This window comes from Podarcis pityusensis (genome assembly GCF_964106645.2).
Source record: "Podarcis pityusensis genome assembly, chromosome: 5".
In the NCBI taxonomy this organism is placed as follows: Eukaryota; Metazoa; Chordata; class Lepidosauria; order Squamata; family Lacertidae; genus Podarcis; species Podarcis pityusensis.
In genome coordinates this window covers 38,056,628-38,082,302 of record NC_138032.1, presented here as the reverse complement: position 1 = coordinate 38,082,302, position 25,675 = coordinate 38,056,628, and the positions used below count along the sequence as shown (strand labels likewise).

Genomic DNA, 25,675 nt, shown 5'->3' with positions numbered 1-25,675 from the left:
ACCTCATTCAAAACTCCACCAGTGCACCTCCCACAACAGACTTTCTGAAACCACACTTCGTTTTCTCTGCAGAGAAGTGGGGGAGGAAAAGGAAGCATCCTTGCTATGGCAAGGCACAGTAACCGGGAAAACCATTAAAACGAAGAACTCCAGAAACATGCTGTATAAAAGAAGGCCTCTTGATACGGGTTTTTTTACTGAACCCATTCCAGCTGGAACACTTAGCATGTAAGCATTTTGATGTTTTAATAAACTGACTGAATCCTGACAATAAGGAGGCGCAGTGGCATGTCCAGATTGGTTAATTGCCTGCTTTGGATGTGGCCATACTCCTCTTAAGGAGCAGATTCATAGTTTGGGGTGCTCTTTGACCCATTTTGTCGCTAGAGTCCCAGTGGAGCAGAATATCACCATCATATTACTCCATTGCTGAAAGAATTGCATGGGCTGAGGGGGTCTGATATATGACCATTGGAGCTCTGTTAGGTGAGAAACAGAGAAGCAGAGAGAACAATATGTTTTAGTGGGTTCCCTTCCTTTTAGTGGTAAGAGTGTTGGACTAAGACTTGAGATACTGGGGTTCTAAGCTCTACTCAGCCATGAAGCTCACTGGGAGACATAAGGTTAGTCACTGTCTCTCAGCCTAACCTACCTTATAGAGACCCATGTACACCAACTTGAGCTGCTCAGAGGAAAGGTGGGATATGAATATAGTACATACATACCTACTGTGATCACTGCCAATTTGCTTGCCTCTTTATTTGGGCCCGATCCATACCAAAACCTGGAGCTAAAAGCTGCTGTCTTGAGCAGCTGAATGTGCAGTGAGAGCACAAAACAGCAGGAGGATCTGGAACTCAAGGGTTGGCAGTGGGTTGCTTATAGGGGTGTGGGCTTTGTCAGGCGCCCAAGCAAGACAGACTTCTAACACCACCCCTGGAGACAACAAAATGGGGAGATGTAGAAGTATGGACCTGGGTTTACATTCCTTTGCCATACAGACATATTACATTTTCTATAAAAGCTTGTACTCTCATTTTTCTGTTGGCCTGAAATAAAGCCAGAAGTTTCCAGCCTTGCTTGCTAAAAGGCTTACAGCAGGATGTTGGGATTTACTGTCAAACACACAAAGTCTATTGTTTAATTAAAGTTGGGAGGCCTGCATCACACAGACGAGATTTTGCTATCTGCTGAAAGGAGATTTTTCTAGTCGTTCTGGTAATATCCACTATCTTGGAATTACTTAACTTAGTCATTGCTACTGATAGGGTTAATCAAGGCTGCAAGGAAATGGGTTTTTGTTTTAACTTTGGAACTGTGCGTTAGAAATGGTTTAGTCAACAATGAAGAGAGTAGAGAGCTAGAAAGAAGAATAAAGGGGTGAGGCAGAAAAGAAAAAGAGCAAAGCAAACAGTCTGAAAAGGAACCTTTCTTCATAGAGGTTTAAAATTTAGCTAGTGAAGGACATTCAACACTCTCAAGTTGATTGGTACTTCGAGGGTTTTTTGTGTAATATTTTCTGCATTGTTTATAGTTGTCGTTTAATTGTTTAATGTTTACTGAGTTAATTTGTGTTTTAAAGGAATGGGGTTTAGGAATTACTCAGCCCAGAGATGAATTAACCAGTCTGCATCCTGATATACTTGTTGGTTGATCATTGCTTTATTAGATGAATTGCTAGTTAATAGTCCAGGATAGAGTGGTATGAAATGGTTTTCTGATAGCTGAAAATCTCTCTATGCTTTTGAATCAGAATTTGAATAAAGTAAGAGAATGTGTGTGTATACAAAAGCACATACACATGTGGATGTGAGTTAAAAAGCAATGGGTCATTTAGGGGGAGTGAGAAAGAGAATAGTGAGTTGACTGAAAATTAAGCACGTTGGGATACAGGATCCCTGGTGACCTGCAGTCTAGTGGATACGCTGCCCTGCAGAAGTGCTTCTGTGCCTCCACATATATTAGTAAATGCAGCAAATATCACAGGCAGCATAAATCTCTTGTGCATAGGATATTAGACCAAAAATGCAGCCTCTGGAGTAATCTAATTGCTTAGGGAAGTAGAGAGTTTGCAACAATATGCTTTACACATTTGAGCCTCAAAACTGTGTATTAACTGCAAAAGTCCCTGTGAACCCAAAAAGCTCTGCTAGAGGCAGGAAACAGGTTTTCTTTTCCAATGGGTATAAATAGTACTTTCCCCACAATGCCTTATTTTGATTTCCTCATCACATTTATTTCCTTCCCCCACCCGCTTTTCACACAATAAACTTGGGGAATCCTTTACATAATTTAAAAAAAAATCATTTCCCAGTTATAGCCTGGGAATGTTGCAATAGTAATAGCTCTGGGAGAAAAGAGGGGCGAGGTCTGGCAAGGAAAAGTGTCAGTTCCTCTAGATGAGGAAATACGAAGATAGATGGAATGACATGCTCCACCCTTCAATTCCCAAGAAACCCTGGGCTCCCTCCTCTAATCCTGACTGGGCAGAGTAGATAGCTGGATCCCAGATTTTGTTTGCATTTCCAAAAGTGGTGGCTTGAGATACAGAAAGCTTGGATTTCTTTCCACAGACTACAATACTGCACAGCACCTCCAGCACTCCTGGATTTTGCAAACAAGCGATCACCTTCTGGGAATGTTACTCCTGCAAATAATCTTCGCTTGGGCTCTCTGCCACTGGGTGTATGGCGTAGGTAAGTGAAAATGCCTTGTTCTCTAATGGTGCAGTTCTACTCAGAAGAAAGAAGCTAGATTATTTCCAGAAAACTGCAGATAGCATGCAATCTGTTAAGACAGGGAGTGTGTATGCCATAGTGCAGTTTTATTAAACTGAAAATGTTTGTAGAGAACTTTTTGGGGTGGAGACAGAAATGTCTATTACCTAGGGGCTCCCTTTGTGTGTGATCTATATGCATATCTTTACTTCTGTATCAACCTGCCTAATCAGTAAAATCATCTGTCAAGATCCTCCATGTGTCTCGTCAGCGTTTTGAAGAACATCTACACAGCAGAGGGGCTTACTTGAACACCCTCCTCAAGAAGTTTGCCTGGCGCCACTCACAGCTGCTTAGGCATTAGACAAAAACATTTGTATTTATCCAGACATTTAAATAGTTATCGTTTTAGCCAGCAATCCTTAAAGCACCCAGACTAAACCTCATTCAACACAGTGGGGCTTCACTCTGCATAAACATGTACGAATTGGTTCTGTTATTCTTTTGCTTTCATCCTTTTGTTTTTATGGTGTACGCTGCCTTGAAAAATGTTTTAAATAAGTAAGACTACGGTCTGAAATCTGGGTGGGGGGGTGGAGAATCAGAACAAGAGATATTTGGGAATCTAGCCAGCGTTTCTAAGTTCGGCTTAGAGCAAAAGATGGAAACGGCTGGCAGGAACACAGAACTGCAAAGTAGAAACTGAGTTCAGCCTCATGTACAGGACCTGGTTATAAGAACAGCTCTTGTTGGTCTCAACAAAACAGACTTGCCTGATCCATTAAAGTACTATATGCAGGCACACACACATACTACTTCAGAGTTGTCATATTGTTCAGTGAGACATTCATTACGTTCTATAGAGCAATGGTGTTTTTAAATAAGAAACAACCCTTAAATGCAGGTGAGGGCTCTCTGACCCTCCTGAAATTGTTGGGAATATACTATCACAAGCCCCAGCCAGCATGGCCAGTGGTTAGGGATGATGGGAGTTCTGCAACATCTGGAGGGCCACAGGTTCCCTTCCCTGATTTAAAGAGTGTCTTGACACAGCTGTGTTCCACAAGCCCTGTCCTGGCCCCCTAAGCTAACCACAGATTGCCAAAGTTGAAGTAACATTTACTCCCAATCTAGTTAGCTTTTGTACTTAGCAGCAGGCAGCAAAACGTTTTTGGTTGACTCTGGCATCTATGCTTGCACCAGAGTTCAAGCTCTCCTGCTTACCATGGTACCATTACATAGGAAGAAAATCTAATCTGGGATCTTGACTTTTCTGTGTAGCACAAAAAAGTGCTCCACTACAATAGGGACCATTATAGCCCTGGGTAATTATCACCTACTACTGATTCTAAATAACTGTCAGCTTTTGACCAGAATCTTGTGACTATTTGGCATGGCCACTAGCATCTTTCTTAAAGCAAGCTTGTTCCTGCAATTTAGCATAATGCTCTATTATTAATTATTCTTATATTCTTATCACCATGCATCAAATGATTTATATTTGTTTTCAGAGAGAGCTCATCATTCAACAGCAGCCTTTGTAGCAGGTATATTATAGCATCCTTTTTCAAGCTCAGTATTTTAAACAAATTTCAAGCAAAACTAAAATTCTGAATTTTAGTTTCCCTGTTTGAACTGAGGAAAATTTCCCTTTTCGTTTTAAGCATGAGAGGGACAGAAATGAATCAGATAGGAAATGTGCTAGCATTCCAGAGAAACAAAAATATGGAATACATATATAATACATTCAGAATTATTTTAACTTTTAATAAAGCCTGCCAATTGGTTTAAAAATTCCCAGAACAGTTCCGTATGGCAGAGTGTGACCAAGCTCTAACTACATCTCACCACCTTGACTGCACAGGGCTGGCCTTAATGGATTTTATTCTTTGCAGCTCCAGCAAAATTCAAATTGATACCTCACTTCCACTCATTGTTCGTTTGAACTGCACAGAGAGAGGATGGAAGCAGGGAAATAGCACTCCCTCTGAAATCTGTTTCCTGAAGTAGCTGCTTTTATCTTGCTTCAGAGAAAGGCCAGCCATATGATAAGGAGCTGGCATTTACCATGGGCACAGCATGCACCTGCATATAGGAAGCTACCTGCTCCCTCTGTGAGGGAAATTTATTTCCCTCTTAGCTGCTTTCGAGCAAGTCACCACAGGAAAAGGTGGTGCCTTCCAGTCTAGGAACAACAAGGGGATGGCAGTCAAATTCATGCCACTTTCAGCCCTGCGACTAGAAAAGCATCCCCTTGAAGGATAAGCCAGGAAAGAAACCCCTTCCTTCCTTCCTGTATGAAGTTTCCTGTCAACTTTAGTTTATTCACTTGTGGTTGCCTCTGAGCAAAAGGGAGCAAGGATAGGCTAGTGTGAAAGAACGTGCTTTTGCTATTTCTCATTTGCAGGTGGCTGAAGGCAATAACTTAGGTTGTTCTGGTTTTCCTCTCAGAATCTCATGCCTTAGTTATGACTCACCTGGCCTACTTCCCAAACAAGAGTTCAGTGGAAATGGTAGGTAATGCCACTCTGGATGGAAAACTTACCCACAGCATGGAGTATCAAAATGAGCAAATGAATGCAAGCCAGTTGCTCCAGCTGGAATCTTTAGATCTCTGGGAGCAGAGGAAGAGTGCACTGCAAAATTACCTTGAGCTTTTCAAGACATTGGTCAACCTGTTTGCTCGCGAAAGGAAAATACCATGTGAGTATTGTGGTGCGATGATAATGGGCACAGTTGTTGCCATAGCAACTGTCACAGCTGCTTAAGATGATGGTATCATTGAGCACCAAACTTTGGGACATGGTGTGATCATGGAGTAAATAGTTTATCTAGAGATTTGCGTATGACGGAAAGTATGGTGCCATTTACTGTTAAGTAAAATTAAGCCACAGAGGCAGCCAAGAAGCCAGCTCCTATTATTGCAGTCAGCTATGAGACCAATTTGCAGTCTGTGGTAGAAATAAAATTATATATTAATATATGCATTCATTCATATTATATCCCTTAATGAATACTAAGTATTGTTAAGGTACTTCATTTTGTATTATGCTTTATAACTAAAACATTCCAGGCCTTGTTCTAATTTGCTTGCATAAGTTTGTCAAATAAAGACACAGGTTTAGTAAAACTGACTTGCTAAGGAAAGCAAGAGATGGCAAAGGGGCTGTATAGTGAAGATGCATTGCTTTGATCCAGCAAGTTCAATGCTTGGATATTTTAGTGGGCAGTAAGTGCTAAAACACCTCAGTAAAAGGTAAAATTGCCCTGTCTGATGTCAGTTAAGATTTTGCACTGAGAAAGTGAGATCTTGAAAAGAAAAATGATCTTCTCAAAATATTCCCAGAGCAGGGATGCATTTGGTAAACCTTCCAGCTTCCTATACTGAAGATTATTTCTTCTGCCCCTATTACTTTCTGAGGTGTACTTATTTTTTTCCTTGTCTATCAAAAAGTATGAAATAGGGACGTGGTCAAACAATTATTTGAAAACATGCACATCTTGCTTATTGTGTTGTATGCATATTTACGCTTTCTGGAGAGCTAGCATTAGCTGTAGCCTTTTTGCCACAATTTGCTACTGTATACGTGAAATAGCTCTTTGCGGATATGTCAGGGCTAATTTCCCTGAGATGTGCAGACTGCTTCCTTAGGCAATTCAGCATAGTACAAGGGTGCATGTGAGAAAGATAAGAGGCCAGTTACGGGGAAAATATTTCTAACACATTTGCTTTTGTTGCAGACCCCCTACACATGCATTGTACTTTGGGGTGCCAGATCTTTGGGAATGGCACCAACAGAACCTTCTACGAGGTTTTAGTCAATGGGACTGATTTCCTGAGATTCAATGCAGCCAATAAGAGCTGGGTACCTTTACAGGAAACTCCTGTGGCCAGCTATACCAGTATGCAGCTGAACATATACAATGAAACCAGTGCGGACCCAGCTTTCTTCCTGAAGGAAACTTGCATCAAGATTGTAACAGAGCACACCGCAGTGAAAGGAGCCTTTACAGGTATGCGAAACACTGGTTATATGATGTCTGAGAAGCACTCCTACCCTGTGCAAGTTGTCCAAGGGAGGACATAACCAAGTATCCTTTATGGCAGTCTTCTTACCAACACACACTAATGGAGAGGGATGGGTATATTTTGTGGTGCTGTCACACCACAAGCATAGATGTTGGAATGAGGTACAGAATTCTGAATCACTGCCTTTCTTTAAAAAGAGAACTATAAGCACCTTGTCCTTGACATGCTGAAGATAGTCTTGGGAGTGTTTGATGAAAGCAGGGATGCAAAACACCTGACAATTCCGTAAGATGTCATGGGGCGACAGTGGGGTGGCGAGGCAGAATGAGTGCAGCATATTACAGAGGCTTTCCAGAGATCCAGACTTCAGGACTCTTGCTAGCTTTGCTGCTTCTGACTAGCTGCAGAGCTCTGCACAGATATACAGTGGTACCTCGGGTTAAATACGCTTCAGGTTACAGACTCTGCTAACCCAGAAATAATACCTTGGGTTAAGAACTTTGCTTCAGGATGAGAACAGAAATCGTGTGGCGGCGGTGTGGCAGCAGCAGCGGGAGGCCCCATTAGTTCAAGTGGTGCTTCAGGTTAAGAACGGACCTCCGGAACGAATTAAGTATGTAACCAGAGGTACCACTGTAAAATGCTTTATTAGCTGCAGAATCCAGAATTATCTTGGTGCAGAGAATATACCAACTGACATTTGCTTTGAGTTTCCTCTTCCTTGCAAGGGACACCCACAATCTCCTGCTGAAGCAGTGGGTTGAAAGTGGACGAGTCCATCAGTTCAGTCATATTTCCCCCGCAAACACCATCCTACCCAACTTTTTTCACGAGCTGACTCAAATGGTTAGAATTTTGAGAGTGAATGCATTAGCTCAGACAGAAGCAACTTAAATCTTGAAAACAAAAGTTCCAATCCTTGAACCCACCCACCTAAACAGCTAAAGCAACATTTACTTATCAAGTCTGCATTTACTTATCAGCTGCAACCCCTCAGTTGTAGAAAAAAACTCTCAAATCTTTTTTTTTTTTTTTTTTTTTTGCCTTACAGGGAAACATGAAGGACGTTCACACACTCCACTGGTGGTAGGCATCAGCCTTGGTGCCCTTGCTGTAATGGCACTAGCTCTTTGCATCTTCCTATGCACAGGCGGGAAGAGATAGCATCTGAAGTATTATATGGACCAGCAGCTCTGCAGATGGGATAACCAAACACCACAGAAGAACAATGAAGTTGGGATGGGTGAATCTGCCCAATTCCGTTTCTCATCTTTCCAATTTTAAGTCCACTTCTCCACATTTCCACATCAATCAGAATTTTATTTTAAGAGTCCTTATGTAAACTCATTATTTTAATGTGAATTTCTATGTCATTTCACCAATATATGCATTTTTGTACACGTTATGTGGCTGGAGAGCTACACTGCAAAATTCGGAGAAGGGTGAATTTCAAAGGATGGCTTATATTTTGCTTGGTGTATTTTTGTGTATTTTTTAAAGAAAGTGTGGATTAGGTAGGTTAGCATTTAAATGTAAACTGATTCAAATTCCTCCCATCCCTCTTTTTTTTAAAAAAAATTCATATGAAGAAACAAGCCAATGTCTATATAAATCTGTATCCCTTGCCTCACATCTACCTGTAAGAATAAGATGGGCTGTAGAACAACAGCAAGATCACTACCGGTCTCACAGGAATCTTTCCATCTCCTGTCATTACTACCAGGGCAAACAGCCTCTCCCCATAGAACTTTAGTGTTTCACCCACATCAATGGACTGACACCACAGAAGCACAGCATAAAAACATACCTGAACCTCGTTTTGCTCAATCACAGCCTCCTTTAAATCTGGGAATTATTACTGCTCCTATTTGACATTATTTCAGTCCAACAGCGTAAGATATTGAGATGGGATCGATGAATAGTTTTTAAAATAAAGTCTTCACATGCCACAAAATGTGGTAATGGCTCTTGGGCCAAACTAATTAATGAAGTATAGGTCTATCCATGGCTATTAGAAAGACTGGCTGAATGGAGCCTCCATTTTGAGGCATCATGTTGCTGTAGTGAGCGTGTGTGTCTGTGTGTGCATGTACAAACTACTGCCTTTATGCCCAGATTGTTGGCTTTCTGGAATCATCTGGCTGACCGCTGTTGAAACAGAATGCTTGACGAGAAGGGATGTTTGAATGATTCTGGATCCAGAACTGGGCATTGCAGCATCTGTCCCTAGTCTTCAGAAGCAGCAGTGAGATCATGCTGTAGTGCAGAGCTTTCCAAACTTTTCATGTTGGTGACACACCTTTTTGACATGCATCACTCTGCGACACATTCAGTTCTCCTAGCAAACCAGAGCTCAAACTAACCCCTTATAAGAGATACAGACACATATCGCGCAAGACACCTAAACGCTGCAGCTGACACACTAAAGTGTCACGACACAGTTTGGAAAGCTCTGCTGTAGTGTTTCGTGTGGCAGGTATATCCAAGGCACTGTGGTATACTTCAGCAGATTTTGGAGAAGAAAGCCATGTGTGACTCTTGTTCTATCTTCATACCTCCCTTGGATATATAGCGTGCAATGCAGAATGATAAGTTTCAACAATAACAACCCAACATCTCAGGAATATCTATTGACTGGGTGAGTGAGTGGGGGTGGAGGGGGAATCAAGAGCCACAGAGATGTCTACTTTGATGAAAAGGAAGCCAAGCTAGAAAGAGTGCTTCTCTTACTGAAGCTAGTACTGAGCATACAAGAACACTTCCAGAAGCCAGGACTCCCATTAACTTTCTTTCCACAGACTTCCTTGAGATTACAGCAGCAAGGGACAAACCAGGAGTTGCTCCTCAACTCTACACATCTTATCCTTGCAACAGATCTGAGTGGAAAGCCAAAACTCATTTAAAAATGCTCTTAGGAACATTAGACATCTGCTCAATCAAGCCTCACTGGGTTACACCCCAAATAGGTAAAACTCTACTATTTCTGCAAAATAGCAAACTTGTCTCTTTCTGCTTTGAAATGGTAAAGGTTCTTTACTAAAAGCAACCCTAAAACCCTTCCAGCTCTCTCTTTAAGGCCTCTTCTCTTTATACATAAAAATACTTTCAACAGTAGGAGGAAGGATAGGCAGGGGCTGGCTTTCTGAATGTAGCAAATGCTGGATATTTTTTATAAAATCACTCCAACAGTTATGTGGACACTTTCAATGCTAATCTATCTCTAGTTCTCTGTTCACATAGATTATGGTGACAATACATTGTTACTTCAATGGCTGTTATTTCAGATAGTATTAGTGCCAATACAACACTTTCATCTTCAGCAGAGAAAATAAGCACTGATTCACTCTTATCCAGCACAAGGAGCTGATATATAAAGAAAAAAAATCCAGCTAACATTTCACCAAGAAGAGAACATAAGCCATATTGAAACATACACAACTAATTGCAGGGACCTCAGGAGCCTGAAAGATTTTTAAGATTGCTGTGCTCATTAGTCAAGGGAGAGTTTGGATGATAAAGGAAGAGCTGGGTACCATTCTGAGTCTTTCTGTCTTGCATGAATGTATGTGTTATCAACAAGTCTTCAAAACAGTTGGAAACAAGGGCAAATTCAGATACAAAAGTGTGTGTTGCATATATGCCCAGTGTTTGCAGGAGTACAATACCATATGCAGTGTGAAATGGAGGCAATGGTTTGTAAGCATATGGGAAGCTCAAAATGTCCTAGGTTCCTGAGTACCACATCGCTTATTGCTGCAAACATACTTGTTCTGTAAAATATGAATTGGCTTTACAGTTCCCACAGAAGGCTACATGAGTATGTTGGCTTACATCAATTGCATAAAATGCAAAGACTGAATTTGTTGAACCACAGGCTAGGGAGGAAGTGTTTTGATGCAGTTTCTAAGAAATAGGGGGAAAGCAGCAACAGCTGCACAAAGGTGGAGGAGCGGGGAGTACATTTCTCTTTTGGAGCTGCATGGAGCAAATTCTCTATCAGCAACGAGAGTCTTATCACTTTCACCCCATATAACCAAGTGTAAACCTTCTCTACTCAAATGGTGCTCCGTCTAAGGGACTGCATAGTCTTTGCTTGCTGGATTGTCTGTTTATGAACCACAGATTACAAATCCATACACATTTGCTATAGTCTATAAAGGAAACCCAGTGGTAAGTACTGCTGCCACTCTTAGAAATGCATAGCAAACTGTCAAAATTTTTCATGGACAGTGTCATGTACTGCAGCAATGCTTGTGTAGAACTAAATGCAAAACTGTGTGGTGGCAACAGCTACAGTACACTTCCACAGTACAAACAATAGGAAGTATCTGGACAGTTGTCAAACCCCAGAGGACAATGCAGAAAGCAAATGAAATTTCAACTGCAGAGATAAGGGTTTCTCATGCCTCAATTCCATTAGAGTGAGTGATAAGAGGACTAGGTATGTACAGAAATTAGGAGACTGAAAAGATTTTAAACCCATATTTTCCAAGCTGGGCCCAAGAACCAAAAATGATAGCAGCAAAGAACCCATTAGTTTAAAAGTCTGAAACAGAGACAATATAAAGTAAATCGGAGGGATAGGGAACGAGTTATGAAAATTCACTCAGAGGGGCAAGAAAAAGTAACATCAAAATATATTTTAAAACCAGAATTTCAAACGTGGTACGTGTGTTAAAACGCCTCACATTTCTCAACTGCTGGAGCCTGATTGCTCCAGATAGAGCACCAGTTGTGTCCCAAATAAGGAAAATTCTTTTACCGTCTTCTGATCTGTCCCCAAATCACCTTCACTATTTGTAAAAATGGAGGGCTCAGCAGTCACTCCAACACCCCTCAGCTTTGTTCTACAACAACCAGAAGACTGCAGTTCATAGCACTGATTTCTCTCACTTGCAACAAAGTTCATTTGTCACCACTTAATATCCCTGCAGTCCATTGTACACCTTCTGCACTGATGCCTGTTTCAGCAGTTGTTTGAGACCTGCAAAAGATTGAAAAAAGTAATAACCATACAATGTTCCAAATATGTCACAAGGAGGAAAGAAAATCAAATGAATTCAGGCTCTTCCAATTTTAAGCCAGCACGTTCAGTTTCGATACTTTGAGTCTGCCTCACTCAAAACGGTTTTGAGAAAAACTTCCAGAATGATGTCTATGCAAATACTCCCACAGAAAAACAGATATGCTACAAAAGCAATGATATTACCTTGGTTAATAACTAAAGCAGACTAGGAACAAGCAAGACGCCTGGAAAAGATTCCTGACCTGTTTTCAAATTTCACTGTTTGAAAAGTTAGCAATATTTTAAAAATTGTACAAAGCAGCAATGGCTGCTCTCCTCCCTACCATCCCTAGTCTTCCAGAACATACCCCTGAAGAGATCTTGTCACTTTTGTCACAATGTCTGTAGTGGTTGGGACCATGTTATAGCCAGAGCAGCCCTTTCTGACAGGCTGCAGCAAACTGGTTGAATCATTATCTTGCAGCCAACCTATTCTAATAGATGGCATGCCTTTGAACACAGAATCTTAAAACTGGAAAATGACAGAATGATACCCACAAGATGGACACTTAGATGACAAAGTAAATTCCAGATCTCAGCATGAAGAATATATCAGTAAATGGAACTACTGATCAAACCATGTGGGATTTTACCATAGCAACACTATTCTAGGATACATAGATACAAACCTTCTCGTTGTTCACTTGTCAGCTGCTCTTTGGGAAAGTCTACATCAAATGTAATTATTAGAGAGCCTTTAATGTTATTGTTGTCAAAGTTGGGAAGACCTTCTCCTTTTTTCCACAGCTTGGCTCCAGGCTTTGTGGTTTTATCCCGGGCAACATGCACCTAGTAGATGGGAGTGTGGTGAAGAGTTTACAGGATTGGCATTTGTGACTAGATACTTTGACACATCAGCATATTTTATGCCCATATTTTAGTGTCAACAGATGCAATTATCATGGAAATAACATAGGAGACTACTCTGAAAATGTATTATCTCAAATAGAAAAAAGCTGCCTTACCTTATGCCCATCTAAATGGGCAATATCCATTTCAAAACCCACAAGAGCCTCAACCAGTGAAATAGTCACATTTGTATATAAATCATCTCCTCTTCGCTCAAAAACTGGGTGCCTGTAGGAAAGATGTTAGAAAACATTAGCATATTCTACTTGTTACTTCATCAATTTTCTGTATACTTGTCAAACTCTCTAGCATTTAACTTTAAAAAAAAGAATGAAGATTTGTGAATTATCCTGTAAGTCTGTCACTCTTGTTGCCAAAGGCAATAAATCCACCTCAGTCTTTGCAGGAGGGGACAATTTTCTATGGGGATCATCAAAACCTTCTGCAGCTTAGCAGGTGGAAATATTTATGCAAAGTAAGTTTGTACAGTGACTAGTTAATATATGATTTTTTTTGGGGGGGGGGGTTAAACAATTTATGGGTAAACAAGGCAAAAATAACTAAGCGACTTACTTGAGAACTTTTATTCGGAAGCGCAAGTCACCTGGCTCTCCATCAACATGTGGTTCACCTGTGGAAGTTTGAGTATGGATTGGGTCTGGTTTCAAAACCATTTCACTTCCCACAAATGAAACCCAAAGCCAATTCTTCCCTTTAAGCTTTCCGATAGTCACATGATCCAAGTAAAAAAGATGTTTAAATAATTCTATCCTGCTCTTACACCAAAATAGGATTGTATAGTAGCTTACAGATGATACAGACAAAAAATCCTCACTCAAGTCCCTGCCCTCATACTTACCATCTACAAAGTAATGACAAAAGTAAAATGGATTGGATGGCAGAAAATAAGTAAACTCAGGTACAAGTTATCTGAAATCTAATGACTAGTTGGGGTGAAAGTGTTAAAGGAAAAGAGGTGCCAAAAGTTGATGGTTTCTCAGCTGTACTGATGGTGTGGTCTTGTCTTCGTTCTCTTCTCTGCTGCAGCCTGACAGAATAGCTGCTGCCAGGTGTCAGGGAAAGAACCCTGACTTATTAGCTGAGCTAATGGAAACCCCGCACCCCTTCCTTATTATAGCCTAATGCAACTGGTGCCATTGATGGGGGCATGGCTGTTGCCCATGGCCAATTGGAGGCTCTCCACCAGAGCATCCTCTGGAACTGCCATTGCTAAGGTAGCTGTGGGGATAATGTTCTATGTAGATAGTGCTGAGTTAGAAGAGGTGAAGCTTTACTGCTGTTCTAGCCCCAAAACAGGTTCTTTCAAAAAGGAAACCAATTTGAAAAATCAACCAGATTTTCTGACAAGTTCTACCCCCCACCCAAGTTCTTTACTACCTCAGACCCAACAAGATATTAACTCCAGATAGAAAGGGAATATTGTACCTTCTCCAATAAAGGGATATTCCATACCATCTCTCACACCAGGTTCTATCTCCACTTCTAGGGTTCGTTCTTCATTTACAAGCCTAAGAAACAGGGGAGAAAGGCAGTACTCTTTTTTTTTTTTTTAAAATGCTTTCTTTCTTTAATGATTGCACTATAGAAGAGATGTTTGCTTTTCTTTGCTATTCAGACCATGCTGTGCAACTGAACTACAGAAGTGTTGGGCTTACTACATTATGGAACCTTGAAGGTACACAGAAACAAGGTGTTTCCAGATGACTCAAGAAATCATCTATAAGAATGCTGCAGGGAGCATTCACAAGTTCCATTCCATTCCACAACACAAATGAAATGCTCTATTTGACAGGAAAAAATATATATCAGGGAATCTATATTGGTGGGGCAATTATTCAAATTCCAGTCAGTAACCCTGGTTTTCCAACAATTTCTCCTTCTTTCATTCCCATAGATGAGCTACACAATACACCACCATGTGGCGCAAAGTGGTAATGTAACCCTTCTCTCTGTGCTACTTTCAACAGCGATGCATAATTGCAAACTATGCATGCAACAAAGAGCCAGAGGACCTCAGACTCACTTGACATTGGGACATTCATCACAAACTACTTCTTGGGTCATCTGGAAACGCCCTGGGCCTAGTTGAGTTGTCCTCATCTCTTGCCGGCAATTGCATTTCCGCTTCCCTGGTGCCTGCCTTGCTACTGGCTTGTTTCGAATAACCTGCAGAAATATAAAGAACCAGAGTCTCATATTCAGATTATACACATAAAGCACTTTAGTCTTGATGGCTTGAGTAAACGCACACATTCCACTTACCTGAGCTTGCCACCTTAGGCTTTGCAGCTAGCATGTCACATACATATATACGGACAAAACAAGGCAGCCTAGCAGAAGTGAGAGTGCTGCTGCTTCCTCTAAAAATGCTTATATATTTGGTGGGTGGGACTGGTTGTCTCTGTTGTATTAATGGGCAGTATCCAATGCACTCTGTTTGTGCAATTGATCCCTCCTGCACCCTCTCCCAATCTATTTTGGAGGATTGAGGAGACCCAGAGAACAGATCTGGGGGGCACACAGGGGGGAATTCCATTGTGCAGCAGAAATCCTTACTCTGATGGAACAAGTCAGTTAGATACCAACATATCCTAATTTAGGTATGTGTCTGAACAGGTGTTTTTGATAGCTGTTGATTGGTGAAGATTAAATTATGTATTTTAAAATGTGTACAGTGGTACCTCGGGTTACATACGCTTCAGGTTACATATGCTTCAGGGTACAGACTCTGCTAACCCAGAAATAGTGCTTCAGGTTAAGAACTTTGCTTCAGGATAAGAATAGAAATCGTGCTCTGGCGGTGCGGCGGCAGCGGGAGGCCCCATTAGCTAAAGTGGTGCTTCAGGTTAAGAACAGTTTCAGGTTAAGAATGGACCTCCGGAACGAATTAAGTACTTAACCTGAGGTATCACTGTACAGTATTCCTTATATTGTATGTTGCTAATGTTTTGAATTGTAAAGTTGCCTACACCTTTTCTGCATAGGCGACTCGTAAGTTTAGTAAATATTAATCGCAATCTTGACCTACTTATGAATACCAAAAGCACAACTTACCGTATTTTTTGCTCTATAAGACTCACTTTTTCCCTCCTAAAAAGTAAGGGGGAAAGTGTGTGCGTCTTATGGAGCGAATGCAGGCTGCGCAGCTATCCCAGAAGCCAGAACAGCAGGAGGGATTGCTGCTTTCACTGCACAGCGATCCCTCTTGCTGTTCTGGCTTCTGAGATTCAGAATATTTTTTTTCTTGTTTTCCTCCTCCAAAAACTAGGTGCGTCTTGTGGTCCGGTGCGTCTTATAGAGCGAAAAATACGGTATTTCAATGATTTGTGAATACCTGCAGCAGTTAGAGCAGGAATCCACAAATTTGGATACGGCTTACCAGAAGCCAGCCCTTATTTGTGTCCAGCTCTGGTTATTCCCCTCTGAATCCAAAGTATGCTCGAGGATTGAGGGAGGGATTTATCTCCCTTTGCAGAAGGTAGAAGCTGTGTTAAAGACTGTTTCTGAAAAAGCAACAGTAAATATGACCCAACCACTACTAGCAGTCTTCTTTTTTTGGCATCACAGTCTTGTTTCACTTCACATAAAACTCTCCAGAGGGCAAGACACAATTTGAGTTTGTTGCCACCTCCTTCTACACACACTAGAAGCAGAAATAACTTGGCAGCCTGCTCAGTAATGACGAAAGGCAGAAAGATCAATTAGCAAAAGCTTTAGTTAGACCAGTTAAAATTGCTGCAGCTGTTCCACTGGAACATTAGCACTACCAGCTGTTCCACTGGAACATTAGCAATACCCTCAAGACTAGCTCAACAAGCACTCAGGTGACAACAACATTCTTCATTGTATGGTCTGTTAAAGGCAAAAGTGCCAGGAAAGGCAGAAACCACAAACTCTCAGTAGCAATACAAAAGTGATAGCGATTTTCTACTTTTCTGTATGCCATTCATGGGAAGAAGAAGCCTGATGCCAAATTTCAGTGTAGACTCTCATTTATGTTCAAAGAAGAATATATAACTTCCATATCCCCAGAACTTAACAGAATAATAAGGAGCAGACTGGCATGCTTACTTCCACAAAATTTCCTGAGTACACTTCTTCCAGTGTAACTTCTAGGTCCACAATGATATCACTTCCTCTTGGAATGTTCCTATCTTGCTGGCGAGGATTACCTCCAAACATGAAACCAAAGTCTCCAAAGAAACTGTAAAGAAATGAACCATCATTATTTAAGAGAAAAGAGTAATGGGCCTATTGTGGGGCTCCTTCAAATCAACTGGTAGGAGAGCATGCATGAAAGGGTTAATTTCATCAACTCAGAAGATTATCAGATTTATATCACCTTCCTGAAAGGAATCTCTTCCCAATTTGAGGGATAACTTCTGTGAAGAAATAACTAATAAAAACAGGAAGAGGAGCTGCTTGCAAAAACAAAAGCAAACTGCACTGAGACAATCAAATTGCAAAAATTGAAACGTGAAAAAAGCTTACGGGGCAATCAGAAACAGCTCTATTACTCAGTTTTGCATAGACTCTGAGCTCCCTTCTCAGTAAACTTTGCCTGGTCTATACATGGGTGGGTTTGCCTACTCTTCTACTAAATGAACAGTGTCAGAACAGGAAGGAAAGGGATGTATACAACCTTCTTCAAATCCCAGAGTGGGTTTTTAAGTGGTTGTGCCCTCTCAGGGAATGAAAATATTACAGAATATATCTCCTGAAACAAGAGGTCTGCAAATTTGTGCATCATTACAAAATTGATACACATGTGGACAGGGAAAACTATACAGCTGGCTTACTGATTTTTATTTAACTATTTTAAATATATTTACCTTGTTTCAGAGCATCTTACATAAAACCACTGATATTCTCAGCTTTAACATTGCTTCTGAGAGCTGCAGAGTTTTATTAAGCATATCCACATGCTACCTCCAGAAAATTATCTGGAACTGCTAACATGATAACAAAAGGCTGCTGTGCCTTGGAAATAGGAAGGCATGATACATGTTGGAAATGGAGAGCCACTGTGAACTCTGCCATGGCTTCTGTGTCTAGAGGGTTAACAGCTCCAAGAACCAAATATGTTTCTGCCAAAATGAAGCAAACAAGGTAATCTCTGTTCAAGTGGCCTTGATATTTGGAGGAAAACTTTAACACTATCCCAAAGCAAGATGTGAAAGCGTTGGGGAAAAATCAGACCCAGGGGCCAGAGAATTGTGAGAGTGTTTTCTGACTTTGCTTTCACTATCTGGAACTTGCAAAATAACTGTCCTGCCTTGGCATACCCCTTGCATGTGAACTGAGCCAATGTTGGGCCTCTCCTCATAAGGAGGATGAAAATGTCCACATGGAGGACCCATTCACACCAATCAAGAAACTGATATTCAGACATTCTAGTTTGACTTTCAGATCCCCCTGGAAGTGTTTGCTCCAGCAGAAATAAAATTTAATTGGTTCTGTCTTCCCAGTCACAAGGGACTTAACTCTTCCCTGCCTCTTCTATAGCTGATTTTTTAAAAAAGGAATATTCACTTGTGTGATATGGATTCAGTACAGTGTCTACTCACCATGACAGACTTCTATTACTGTAATATATTCTTGCACATGTCACTCATTATGAAAGAAGCCAGAGAAGAACCTGAAGACAATAAACTACAGCAATAGTGTTGGCTGCAATGAACTACCAATGATATCCCTTCACTGTAAAGCTTGTAATGTTGTGCAAATATGTTGGAGAAATAAAACAGACTTACTGTGAAAAAATATCTCCATGAGAACTCTGGTGACCCTCTTTCAATCCCTCTTCTCCATATGCATCATACTGCTTTCGCTTTTCCTCATCTGACAATACCTGCAGGAGATAACAGTGTGCATCTACGTATCAGGCAAAACTTTAACATAACTGTTACAAAGCAATGAAATCTGGTATTAATTGATTCCACGTCAAGTGGAAACACGTTCCACTGATTTTTGTCAGGGAAATGCCTTCAGCAGCGGCCTTATGGCAGCCTAAAATGTTTGTTTGCTTGATTGCAATTGATGTCTTAAGGCTGATGGAAGATTTTGAATGCAGTTATTCTTAGAACTGCATGGAGACTCAGCATTATAAAACCTATGAACAATGGATTGTGTCCAATATTGTCACTCAGCTGCCAGTAAGGTTTCAATTAGCAGAATGAGCAAAGAAACATTTTTTGGCAATTTCCCACTGGCAACCCCCTCTCCCTCGGGCTCTAGAAGGTTGGAGGATCCTCCAGAGAAGATTTAGGGTGGGTGCAGGGGGAGGGGGGGAAATCACAAAAAATTGCTTCTCTCCTTGTTTTAACAATGGAAGCTTTATTGTCAGTTGAGCAACACTTTTTGATATAACCAAATATGCAAATATTTAAACAACAATTTGTGACTTTTCTTGACGAGATAAGAAACAGTAGATGAGATAAGCAACAGTCACTGGTTTCCATTCTCAACCTGTAATACAGTGAAAGCTGTAGAAGGGCTTACAAAACATTTTTTCATTGTCCATACTTTATCATCAGAAGATGTATGCCCTTCTCTTGCGGGGGCCCAATTAGTGCCATTGCCTTCCGTTAAGAGTTTGGGTGTAATCCTTGACTCCTCCCTTTCCATGCAGGCACAAGTTACAGCAGCAGCCAAGGCGACATTTTTCCACCTTCGCCGCATCAAGCAGTTGGTCCCTTACCTTTCCCGCCCCGACCTGGCCACAGTGATCCGTGCGATGGTCATCTCCAGGCTTGACTACTGTAATTCGCTCTACGTGGGGCTGCCCTTGAAGCTGACCCAGAAACTCCAGAGGGTGCAGAATGCTGCAGTGAGGCTCCTCACGGGGTCTCTGCCACGGGAGCATATTCACCCACTGCTTTTCAAACTGCACTGGCTCCCGGTAGAGTACAGGGTCAGATTTAAGGTGCTGCTTTTGACCTTTAAAGCCCTTCACGGCCTAGGAGCCTCGTACCTACGGGACCGCCTCTCCCGGTATGCCCCACGGAGAGCCTCAAGGTCCATAAATAGCAACACCCTAGTGGTCCCGGGCCCTAAGGAAGCCAGGGCCTTTTCAACTCTGGCTCCGGCCTGGTGGAACGCTCTGTCTCATGAGACCAGGGCCCTGCAGGATCTGATTTCTTTCCGCAGGGCCTGTAAGACAGAGTTGTTCCGCCTGGCCTTTGGCTTGGAGCCAATTTGATTCCCTCCCTCCCTTTCTTTCTTTTTTCCTTTTCTTCTCCTCCTGCGATGAGGCTACATTTTAATATTTCCATATTTTAATGTGGTATTTTAATTTTGTTTTTAAGTTGTAATCATTCAATTTGTTTTTATTATTGCTTGTAAGCCGCTCTGAGCCCGGCCTTGGCTGGGGAGGGCGAGGTATAAATAAAAATTATTATTATTATTATTATTATTTGCTCCCCAATCCTATGTTTACACAAAAGCAAGTCATACAAAATTTAGCAACAGGCAAGTTAGGGTTAGGGTGATTAATTGCATATTTAATAACATACTGCAGACTTTAATTTCAGCATAAGAAGCGGTCAACTAGATAAAGCTAGCTTGCAAACTCCTAGTGCAATAGTTCTTATTTCTCTAGAGTTCTCTTCCTGCCAACCACACTACTGTGCATTCCATGCTGCAGCCTGTTCAAGTATCTTGATTCATTGAATTTACAGAGCAATGGAAAAACTGTGTGACTGTCAAAAGGGGATTCCTGTTCTTCAATTCAGAAAAGAGAGATCTGGCTATCTAGAAAAAGCTAGCAGAAACATGAGGCATGAGCAATGCATAAAATGTTTAGAATTTCATCTGTTTACCTCCCTCTGCCAATAACATTCCTGAGTTTAATTCCTGTAACGTGTCATTCAGTGGTTAGGCCAGTGTGCTTTTTTATCTGTATCAGGAAGGTGCACCAGAAAGCCAGGCATGGCCTATCTAACACTAAAATCTCCACTTGTACATTAGCTTGGACTAGTATTTGCAAATACAAGAATCACGCCTGACAACTGTGCTCACTTTGGGCTCCCTGGAGATGTCATCTGGACTAAATATACAGTGGTGCCCCGCAAGACGAATGCCTCGCAAGACGAAAAACTCGCTAGACGAAAGAGTTTTCCGTTTTTTGAGTCATTCCGCAAGACGAATTTCCCTATGGGCTTGCTTCGCAAGACGAAACGTCTTGCGAGTTCTTGCGAGTTTGTTTCCTTTTTCTTAAAGCCAATAAGCCGTTAATAGCCGCTAATAGCCGTGCTTCGCAAGACGAAAAAACCGCAAGACGAAGAGACTCGCGGAACGGATTAATTTCGTCTTGCGAGGCACCACTGTAAAATCTTTTGTTGTAAATTCTTTAGAGGCTTAAAAAAAGAGCAGGCATTATATAAATTTTGTTAAATAAATCCTTCACCTATGCTCCCGAAAAGCACAATAACAGGCCAACCAACAAGCTAATGATTTTTTGTTAACCAGCCATTAACTTCAAGAAGTCCTTTCACTATGTCACTTTAAAGACAATTGGTAGAGCATGTTAATTTGGCACAGATAAAATACAGATATGATACATTTTGTTGCTAATGTAGAAACAACAGTAAAAAAGCTCTGTGTTCTGTCTGTTTGCCAAACTTAAAACCATCTACAGACCATTTTCAAATACAGCCGTACCTTGGAAGTCGAATGGAATCCGTCCCAGAAGTCTGTTTGACTTCCAAAACATTCAGAAACCAAAGCATGGCTTCTGATTGGCCAACTGGAAGCTGCAGAAGCCCCATTGGACATTCGGGTTCCAAAAAATGTTCGCAAACCGGAACACTCACTTCCAGGTTTGCGGCATTCGGGAGCCAAAATGTCCGAGTACCAAGGTGTTCGGGATCCAAGGTATGACTGTATAGGTGTGTCTATAAATTATCCTAAAGAAATGAATGATAGGAAAGGGGATGGAGATGATTTTCTAGGAATGCCTGTTAATGACACTCTATCATAACCATGCTGTAGTTGACTTAAGACATTGTCCACTTACTGCTCACTCTGCTAAGGTTTTGCTAAACAGCAAATATTGAAACAGAGAAAGCAATGGGTGCACTAGTTGGGCACAGACTTTCCCCAAAGACACCAACCTCATAGGCAGCCCCAAGATCCTGGAATTTTTCCTGCGCACGTGGATCATCAGGATTCCGGTCTGGGTGAAGCTGCAGGGCGAGTTTTCGGTAGGCCTTCTTAATGTCTTTAACAGATGCACTACGGGGCACCCCCAAGATCTTGTAGAAATCTCTCCTAAAAGAAAAATGAAGCCAGTTATTGTTGTGCATCTTCTTCCTTTAATGCGACCACATACTCAGGCTACAAGTTAGAGAACAGCAGGAGGGCTCCGTTTCCTTCTTCCCCTCCAATATTGTTGCTTACCACAACAATTATAACTTGTAATAAAGCTCTACAAGCATGGCATCCAGAGAATGACAGAAATGGTGCCTCCAAGGATGTATTAGAACTTTCAGCCAGAGAATACTTGAAGGGAAGGTCCTGTTTTTAAAATGTGAGCTCACTGAAAACCACATGCCATATACACAGCCAGTCTCTCTCTAATAGTGCAACCCTAAACACACTTACTAAGGAGTAAGCCCTACTGAACACAGTGAGATTTACTCCAGAGTAAATAAGTTTAAGATTGCCCTATAAATGTACTATGCGGTCTTAATCTACACATTAATAATATGCATATTCCCAAGTGTCTACTCAATGCCTGTGTCCCCTGAGGGAAAAGAAAAAAGAAGAGAAACACAGGCAAAAATTAAGGAGCTGATGTGATAAGAAGGCTACAATAGTGTGTTTGTGTGTAGGCATGCATACATTAGTATTTAAACTGGATACCCCTTTGAATACATTGGCAGAAAACGGATGCAAATAAAATGGGATGTGAAGTATATGAAATAAAAGGTGTTACCAAAAATACACAATTACAGTGAAAAGAAAAACAGAAGGCTTGCTTGGTCCCCACTCTTAAGCTTCTGCCATTTATTGAAAACATTTGTGGTCCAGTAGGCTTTTGGCCAGATGGACTGAATTATTTTAATACAGTATAGTCTTAGTAGACTTATATATGTTAGGCATTTATTATTTATTTAGGTAAATTTATATATTGCCTTTCTTCCACTACGGAACTCCAAGTCGTGTACATGGGGTTGCAAGACACACGCTCATCTAGAAACAAACCAAACCCAGACATACTTAGCTCCAATAAAGTGGCTGTATCAGGCCACAGGCATTTATTTTAATTGTGTAAGCTTCCCTGTTTATTGCAATTTCAATAGAAAGGAATGTATAAGCTAACAAATAAGTGAATTTACTTGTGGGATTTATGATACTGTACATTCTCAACCAACGTCACGAGAAGGGACAAGCAAACATAAGTTACACACAAACTAACACTGGCTGTGTTTTATCTTGGAGTTCCCAGACCTTATCTTTATTCAATGTCATTTGGGGCAAGCCTACACATATTTATTTACTCAGAAGTAAGACACCCTGTGTTCAATAGCATGCTCCTGTACTTTATTTATTATAGATTTATATTTTTATATATTTTAATTATTTCAAAAAATTGTACACAGCTTAATCACACCGATCCCTAAGTGGTGTAACCAGGTGACTGGCAAAATTTCAATTCACAATAAAACAAATCAAAATATATAAAAATAATACAAATAGAAAAGGCATAAAAACAAGTCCAACCAAGATAAAATGGATCAATCTGAATTAAAAAGTCTTGAGAAACAACAAGGCCTTTCCCTGAACCTAAAATGACATCAGAGTGAGTCTCCCTGAGAGAACATTCCACAACTGGGAGGCTACCACTGAGAAGGCCCTTTCCCCAATATTCACCCAACTGTACCTCAGATGGCAGGGAACCTAAATAAGGACCTAAGGACCAGCTATGAAAATATTAATGTACAGATAGGCAGACAAGGATAAACGGTCCTTCATGTACCCTGGGCCCCGTATCATAAAGGGCTTGAACCAGCACTTTGAATTGGACCTTGAAATAGATTTGGAACCAATGCAACTGATGAAGCACAAGCATACATTATCATAATGCCTAGTCCCAGCTAGCAATCTAGCAGTTGTAGTTTCTAAACTGTCTCAACATGTATTTTTAAATTTTTTAAATTAGATTTGTATCCTTCCATCCATTTTAAATTACCTCAAGACAAGTAACAACCTCTAAAATTAGATGAAACCAACAAGAGGATAAAAGAAAATATACAGTGCAACCCTAAAACAATTGATCAATCTACCTATCATTATAAAACCATACAGGTACTTACACCTAACATACTCAAAAGACCCGGAAGAAGGGCTAGGTCTTCAGCCTGTGCTGAAAAATGTTCAGTGTTGGCATCAGCCAAACGTCTGGGACAGTGTGTTTCACAAGCAGGTAGCAATTGCCGGAAAAGCCTTCTGGTGAACCAGACTCCCAAACCTTACTCAACAATATTACCAAAAGCGCCTCCCTGGCAGACTTCAAAGCTGAGACAGCACAATGTAGGGGGAGGTCCCTCTCAGGAGATTACTGGATCCTGTAATAATGCATCACAGTTGTCTAATCTGAGGGTTATCAGAGCATGGATAAGTCAGTAAAAGGTGCTCAATGACAGCAACAACCTGCACCTTGACAATGATGGATCAACTACCCCCAGGCTGTGAACCTGTTCCTTCAGAGGAGACAAACACGTCCCCAACAGTACCTCCCCCCCCCCTTTTTTTTGGATCGGGCCACAGTGTACTGGCCTCCATTCAGTTCCTGCCTGTTCCCAGTGCACTAGCATCTCAACCTGTACAACAACGCGATGTGAAGGGCAGCACCTACTTCTGTGCCACGTACCACATCTATAACCTGCCTTTCCTCAAATGAGCCCAAGGCAGTGGGCGCAGGCCTTCCTCCAATCTCTCACAGCAACAACCCTGCGGAGTGGGCTAGGGTGAGCGTGGCCCGTGGCTGAACAGGGCTTTCAACACAGTCCTGGCCAGATAACTCTGATACCCCGAACCACAGGCAGAAATACACGACTATACAGTGGTACCTCAGGTTACATACGCTTCAGGTTACATACTCCGCTAACCCAAAAATATTACCTCGGGTTAAGAACTTTGCTTCAGGATGAGAACAGAAATTGTGTGGCGGTGGCGCAGTGGCAGCAGGAGGCCCCATTAGCTAAAGTGGTACCTCAGGTTAAGAACAGTTTCAGGTTAAGAACAGACCTCTAGAACGAATTAAGTTCTTAACCTGAGGTACCACTGTACCAACCAACCGAAACTCCCTCGTCTGCACAAGCTGCGAAAGCGGCAGCAAAACCGGCCTGCTTCCTGGTCACCCTGAGCGGGGGGGGGGGGGTTGAGGGGGAGGAGCCATAACGGCTGTAACCGGGGAAGGGGAGGACAGGACCACCCGCCCCGCGTGGGAAGAGGAAGGCGAGAGCTGCCCCTGTGAGGAAGCGGAGAGGTGGCGGCGAGGGGCGGGCGAGACGAAGCCCCCTGGGCGGCAGTGAGGGGCGAGGGGAGCAGGGGGGCTCCACCCAACCGCGAGGCCACCTGCCAGTACCGGTGGGGCGGCGCCGTTTCCTCCCGGTCCCTTCCCGCTCCCCTCCGGCTCACCCGGCGACGGCGTCTCCGAGCAGGCACAGCAGCAGCAGCAGAAGCCCGCCGAGGGAGCGGGGTGACATGGCGGGATGGGGGGGTCTCTTCGAGCAGGTTCCAAGCGCGCCCCCTCCTCGCTCCTCTCACACGCCGGTAACCATAGGCACGCACGAAAGAGAACCCGGTGAAGCTAACCGCCCAATCAGGCTCCGACTCGGCGCGCGCCGCTGGCCAATCACAACCGCACACTTCACCCGCGGCCCGGCTACAGCCGCCCAACCAGACTTCGAGACGTCAACAAATGGGGACGGGGCGAAGCCGCGCGTCGCTGCCTTAAAGTGTAGCGTTGGGGCGTTGCGATGTCAC

General features: G+C 42.0%; 2 protein-coding genes across 3 annotated transcripts; one reads left to right on the top strand and one right to left on the bottom strand.

Annotated features, from left to right (window-relative positions):
- The first annotated feature begins 1,673 nt into the window (after nucleotides 1-1,673).
- LOC308478061 (endothelial protein C receptor-like) lies at nucleotides 1,674-8,729 on the top strand. Of its 2 annotated transcripts, XM_081007336.1 has the most exons (5): nucleotides 1,676-2,696; nucleotides 4,229-4,264; nucleotides 5,169-5,420; nucleotides 6,459-6,731; nucleotides 7,799-8,729. In XM_081007336.1, exons 1-5 carry the CDS (start codon nucleotides 2,639-2,641, stop codon nucleotides 7,909-7,911), a joined length of 732 nt encoding a protein of 243 aa, XP_080863462.1. In that variant the 5' UTR covers nucleotides 1,676-2,638; the 3' UTR covers nucleotides 7,912-8,729. The 2 variants fall into 2 exon arrangements, with proteins under 2 accessions (XP_080863463.1, XP_080863462.1); XM_081007337.1 differs by lacking the exon at nucleotides 4,229-4,264 and having other exon boundaries at nucleotides 1,674-2,696.
- A 2,638-nt stretch (nucleotides 8,730-11,367) lies between these two features.
- On the bottom strand, nucleotides 11,368-25,491 carry DNAJB11 (DnaJ heat shock protein family (Hsp40) member B11). The gene is made up of 10 exons (XM_081007317.1): nucleotides 25,328-25,491; nucleotides 21,796-21,952; nucleotides 18,436-18,533; nucleotides 16,754-16,886; nucleotides 14,706-14,848; nucleotides 14,108-14,190; nucleotides 13,235-13,292; nucleotides 12,778-12,889; nucleotides 12,442-12,601; nucleotides 11,368-11,731 (listed from the first exon to the last, which is right to left on the bottom strand). The coding sequence occupies exons 1-10, from the start codon at nucleotides 25,393-25,395 to the stop codon at nucleotides 11,667-11,669; spliced, it is 1,077 nt and encodes a 358-aa protein (XP_080863443.1). The 5' UTR covers nucleotides 25,396-25,491; the 3' UTR covers nucleotides 11,368-11,666.
- Nucleotides 25,492-25,675: the final 184 nt, after the last annotated feature.

Coding starts and splice junctions, on each gene's coding strand:
- LOC308478061 (XM_081007336.1), top strand. CDS start 2,639: ATGTTACTCCTGCAAATAATCTTCGCTTGGGCTCTCTGCCACTGGGTG. Junction 4,265..5,168: donor AACAGCAGCCTTTGTAGCAG/GTATATTATAGC, acceptor TTTTCCTCTCAG/AATCTCATGCCTTAGTTATG. Junction 6,732..7,798: donor AGTGAAAGGAGCCTTTACAG/GTATGCGAAACA, acceptor TTTGCCTTACAG/GGAAACATGAAGGACGTTCA.
- DNAJB11 (XM_081007317.1), bottom strand. CDS start 25,395: ATGTCACCCCGCTCCCTCGGCGGGCTTCTGCTGCTGCTGCTGTGCCTG. Junction 21,953..25,327: donor CTCGGAGACGCCGTCGCCGG/GTGAGCCGGAGG, acceptor TTTTTCTTTTAG/GAGAGATTTCTACAAGATCT. Junction 12,602..12,777: donor CCCATTTAGATGGGCATAAG/GTAAGGCAGCTT, acceptor CCCATCTACTAG/GTGCATGTTGCCCGGGATAA.